The 5,226-nt window shown below is 36.8% G+C and overlaps 1 protein-coding gene across 1 annotated transcript; it reads left to right on the top strand.

Annotated features, from left to right (window-relative positions):
* Window positions 1–1,056: 1,056 nt before the first annotated feature.
* On the top strand, window positions 1,057–4,610 carry LOC143633140 (protein CNGC15b-like). Its single transcript, XM_077101483.1, has 7 exons — window positions 1,057–1,389; window positions 1,540–2,077; window positions 2,474–2,686; window positions 2,766–3,058; window positions 3,136–3,247; window positions 3,338–3,574; window positions 3,665–4,610. Exons 1-7 carry the CDS (start codon window positions 1,361–1,363, stop codon window positions 4,355–4,357), a joined length of 2,115 nt encoding a protein of 704 aa, XP_076957598.1. The 5' UTR covers window positions 1,057–1,360; the 3' UTR covers window positions 4,358–4,610.
* Window positions 4,611–5,226: the final 616 nt, after the last annotated feature.

Here is a 5,226-nt window from a genome sequence, read left to right as displayed (position 1 = left end):
CAACACTCCCCATCACGCTTGACAAAAGAACCGGCGGTGGTGTGCTAAGAGCCATCACACGTGATGAATGGCTTATCACGCGGTACCCCCCCCCCCCCTAGGATTCCTAGTACTCAGATGGTTACTTTTTAGAAAACATATTTATATTTACCAACTTCATAAGCATCCGTATAGCGTATTATTTAATTTCTGATTAATTGATGTCATGTCATTCTCTTTTTCTTGTTATTGTGACCAAAATACCAGGATACTATGTAAATTGTCATTGGATTTTGACAATTTTTTAGGCTGAAAATACTAGTATTTACAACTGATCTTAATTGTATGTAACGCTCTAGTTTTTTTGTTTTTGTTTTTTAACTGTCAACAATCAGAGAATTGCATTGGTACTTGTATGAGATGACCCGATAGGAAGGTCATCGGTATATTGAAACTTTAAGAATGATAATGTGATATCAGTAAGTGTATTTACTATCGAATTGATTAAATTTTTTTTTGATTATGTAACTTATAGTTTAGGGTATGATTCAAATGTATCAAGGTCTAAACGAGTCAAATATATATTTAAGCTTCGTTCATTTTGAGCTCTGCTATTAATGATCAAGCTTAACTCAAAATCTACTCAAATTCTTTTAAAAAAAATCACGAACCGAACACCCCTTAGTCTCAATTTACTGGGTTGCATTCTCGAACGTTATTCTGTCATCACTCAAAAATCTTAAGTGATTTCACACACGCTACAATTGGCATCAACTTTCTGCACACCATACGTTCGGTAAAAAGCCTCACCCAAAATCTTAAGTGATTTCACACCACGACAACAAATCATTTTGGGCCATGAAACACAATCAATGTCTCTCGTGCACACAATATGAATTTTAGTCTTCCATATCACGGATATATAACACACACCATACACACTATCAAACTTTAATTTATTAAAACTTCACTTTACACGCCTCATGTCCTGTCACATATTTCCTTTATTTCGATTAATATTATGTTTTTGACCAGGCAATATGCCTCTGTTTGTGTAGCTCAGATAATAACAATATTAAAATATAGTTTCTTTTTAAAAGAACCGGTCACATGTTTGACCTGGACTTCCCGGTTTAAATACAAGGGTAGTATACATACACTACTTTAATATTCGTATGATAAGTTCAAAAATTCGTTAACTTTCACATGATTCTTGATCGTTTTTGAAGCAACACCATTAATGGGTCTTCTTCATTAGCGGTCTGCAAACCTTAAACCAGCAAACCCACTTCGTGTTTGTTTGTCCGTACAAACACAGATTGATATTCATGTTCTTTAACTGAAACCCAGTTCAAAGATTCAATCTTTTTAGCATACCATCATGTTACAAGCCAATTCAAGATCCGTCAGGTATAACCCACTTTCGAATTATGATTATTTATGATTATCGTTTCATGTTTATGCTTAATTTTGACTTTTGACTTGGTCAAATTCTTGTTGACATTTGAGCACTTAGTTATGACTTATTGTGGTTTTTGATAATTTGATTATTTTTGTTAGATTTCAAGATGATGCTCATAATAATACTGGGATGACAAAACTCCCATCTATGAACAAAGATAACAACTTATATAAGGTTAAATATAATCTTGATGGCAAACAAATACCCGAGGAAAATCGACATTCCTTGAAATCAAAAGTTCTGTCTCGGGTTTTCTCGGAAGATTACGAGAGAGTGAGGAAGAAAATATTGGACCCTCGAGGGCGAACAATTCGAAAATGGAACAATATTTTCTTGATAGCTTGTTTAGTTTCATTATTTGTAGACCCTTTGTTCTTTTACTTGCCATCCGTTCGGCCCAAGAACGTCTGCATCAATATCGGGCTCACCCTTGAGGTCATTCTCACCGTTGTGAGATCAATAGCCGATGTTTTTTATATAATTCAGATTTATATTCGGTTTCACACCGCTTATGTGGCACCATCTTCCCGTGTTTTTGGACGAGGCGAACTTGTTATAGATTCTTACAAAATTGCTAGAAAGTATATCCGAGCCCGTCTATGTATCGACCTCATTGCAGCCTTGCCTCTTCCTCAGGTATTTGTGTTTTTTGTTACTTATATTAAATGTTTTCAGAATCGGACCGTGGTCGCCTTACTGGTTCACTGGTCGGACCAGAGTAATAAATGATTTATGTGAATTTGTAACTTCAATAAAATACTAGGACTAAAATAAATAAAATATGTAGCCTTGAGTAATAAATGATTCATAAATTGAGATTTTGAAGAAAAAAATTAAAAATCTAAATAATTGGAAATTCGGTAAAATTCTTAGCCAGTCGATTCAAATGGGGAACCGTTAAATACGCTTAACCGGACTAGTTCCATTCCCGGTTCAGTTGATCCTATCGGCTGGTCCGGTCTGGTCGTGAAAATAATTCTTCGAATGAAATAAATAGTTCTGCTAATAATTGTTTCTTTGTGACTAATGCAGTTGCTAATCTGGCTGATTATACCAAACTTAAGTGGTTCAACCATGGCTAACACGAAAAACGTGCTTCGGTTTATTATAATCTTTCAATACCTTCCGCGGCTCTATCTTATATTCCCTCTAACATCACAAATAGTCGATGCTAATGGAGTTGTGACCGAAACAGCATGGGCTGGAGCTGCATATAATCTGATGCTTTACATATTAGCAAGCCATGTAAGACAGACTATAATCACATATTCATATTAACAACCTTAATTAACCAAACATGATTCCAACATTATTGTTGATGCAGGTCATAGGAGCTTGTTGGTATGTTCTGTCCATAGAGAGACAAGAAGCCTGCTGGAGAAGTGTATGCCTTATCGAGGATAAAACATGTGAGGATAAATTCTTCGACTGTGAACGGTTTAGTGATCCGAACAGAAAAACTTGGTTCCAAACAAGTAATGTCTCGGCAAAATGTTTCCCGACAAGCGGGTTTTATCAGTTTGGCATCTTTGGTGAAGCTGTGACATCGGAAGTTACTTCGGCTTTATTCTTTAATAAGTACTTCTACTGTCTTTGGTTTGGCTTGAAGAATTTAAGGTAACTTTCTTGTCCAACATAAACAGTTTATTTATAACCAAAGTTTACTGATGTTTTTGTCCCATGAACATATACAGTTCATTAGGACAAAACTTGTCGACGAGTACTTATGTCGGAGAGATCATTTTTGCAATAATAATAGCCACCGTGGGTCTAGTTCTCTTCGCGTTGTTGATCGGGAATATGCAGGTATTGTATATTATTTATCAATTATTTATAGGAGTACAACCGAGTTATTTATTTTATCTAATGTAAACTAACTGTGTAAAATGCACTTAGACTTATCTTCAATCAACAACGGTTCGATTAGAGGAATGGAGGATCCGGAGAACCGATACAGAACAATGGATGCGCCACCGCCAGCTGCCTCCAGAGCTCCGGCTGGCTGTCCGGAGATACGATCAGTACAAATGGGTGGCAACTCGAGGAGTTGACGAAGAGTCTCTTCTCAAAGGTCTTCCTTTAGACCTTCGACGAGATATTAAACGACACCTTTGCTACGACCTGGTTCGACGGGTAAGTTTAATTTCACATGTGAAATAATAAATCTATAGTTGTTCACTTGTGCAACATTATTAATCATAGAATGAGTTTTTGATGATTCAGGTCCCGTTGTTTGATCAAATGGACGGACGGATGTTGGATGCGATCTGTGAGCGGTTAAAACCGGCGTTATGTACACCAGGCACGTGTTTGGTTCGGGAGGGCGATCCAGTGAACGAAATGCTATTTATAATCCGAGGAAACCTTGACTCATACACCACAAACGGGGGCCGGACCGGGTTTTTCAACTCGTGCAGAATCGGGCCCGGTGACTTCTGTGGGGAGGAGCTGCTGACATGGGCCTTGGACCCACGGCCGAGTGTGGTGATCCCGTCGTCTACACGAACTGTGAAAGCAATTTCTGAAGTTGAAGCTTTTGCTCTCATAGCAGAAGATTTGAAATTCGTGGCGTCACAATATAGGAGATTGCATAGTAAACAGCTTCGGCATAAGTTTCGGTTTTACAGCCACCAGTGGCGGACATGGGCGGCTTGTTTTGTGCAAGCAGCGTGGAGGAGGTATAAACGGAGGAAGAATGCTAGTGAGCTTCTGGCTCGAGAGAGTTTTGCGAGTTTAGATTATGAGCGGGAGGCGAGTCCAGTTATGCATATTGGTGAAATGGTTGGGGCCGAGGCAGGGTTCGTGAGTCATAGCACGAGTAGGAGGGCCGGGAACTTGCTGCCGGGGTCCAAAGCGAGTAGTGTTAGCGCGTTACAGAAGCCAGCTGAGCCTGATTTTTCTGTAGATGAAGAATAAACACTGGGAGAAAAAGATAGTTTATAGACATGTATACTTGCTAACAATATTAATTAAAAAGGTGCAAGTGATACTCTAGGAAACTAGTCATAAGAATATTGAAGTTATTGGGTGTAATCTTCTGGATTATATACAAAAAATAATAATTAGTTAATATAGTTATGGGAATGATGCCTATGTGTAGATTTATAGGCCAATGTTTCTTCAAAATGTATATGAAATGAAATAGAATGTTGTATATTGTAAAATGGAGATGTATTTACTTTTGTAACTAGGTATGTATCATCAACGGTGTTTGTACTTGAGTTATTTTTAGTATTACTATTATTATATATTTTTTTAAAGGCGGTATTTCATAAAACTAACGAGACGCTAGAAACACGAAAATTGTTTGTAAAGACAAGTTTTCGGTTCTCCTAGTTTTTGTAAAATTATGGACCGTGCAACATGGCTACCAGATGTGAGATGCCAAACATGTATTTGAGCTGCTCTGGGTTTAAAGTAATGGATCAGAGCCCAAAGGTGTGGCAGAAGGATTTATAGTCACCTTCTCATCCTTAAAATTTGAAGTGATTTAATTTACAATTTTATGTTTGTAATTTTTCAATCAATGTTATTATACTTACAATTATATTATTTAAAATATTTAAATTGATTTTAAAATTTTATGTAAATTGATTTTAAAAATTTATATAAGTTCTTATGTATTTGAATTAATTAATTGTGAGTTAATTAAATAAAAAGTAGTTTAGGGATGTTGAAAGATGCATATCTCCACGTTAGCAACTTCAAAAAAAAAAAATGGGAAAACTGTTATGCCAGTGTGGCAGTGTTGAGTTGTTGACTGTTAGACTGGAACCAAAATCGGT

Source organism: Bidens hawaiensis, unplaced genomic scaffold (assembly GCF_021521415.1).
Source record: "Bidens hawaiensis isolate Kalapana, Puna unplaced genomic scaffold, B.hawaiensis_p1.1 tig00006617_1, whole genome shotgun sequence".
In the NCBI taxonomy this organism is placed as follows: domain Eukaryota; kingdom Viridiplantae; phylum Streptophyta; class Magnoliopsida; order Asterales; family Asteraceae; genus Bidens; species Bidens hawaiensis.
The sequence above is the reverse complement of the archived record's forward strand: the minus strand, read 5'-3'. Positions and strand labels throughout refer to the sequence as shown.

What these genes read in the sequence shown, in the direction of transcription:
- LOC143633140 (XM_077101483.1), top strand. Translation starts at nt 1,361, where the DNA reads ATGTTACAAGCCAATTCAAGATCCGTCAG. An exon ending in GCCAATTCAAGATCCGTCAG is followed by an intron (nt 1,390 to 1,539) that starts GTATAACCCACT and finishes TATTTTTGTTAG; the next exon opens with ATTTCAAGATGATGCTCATA. An exon ending in TTTACATATTAGCAAGCCAT is followed by an intron (nt 2,687 to 2,765) that starts GTAAGACAGACT and finishes TTGTTGATGCAG; the next exon opens with GTCATAGGAGCTTGTTGGTA.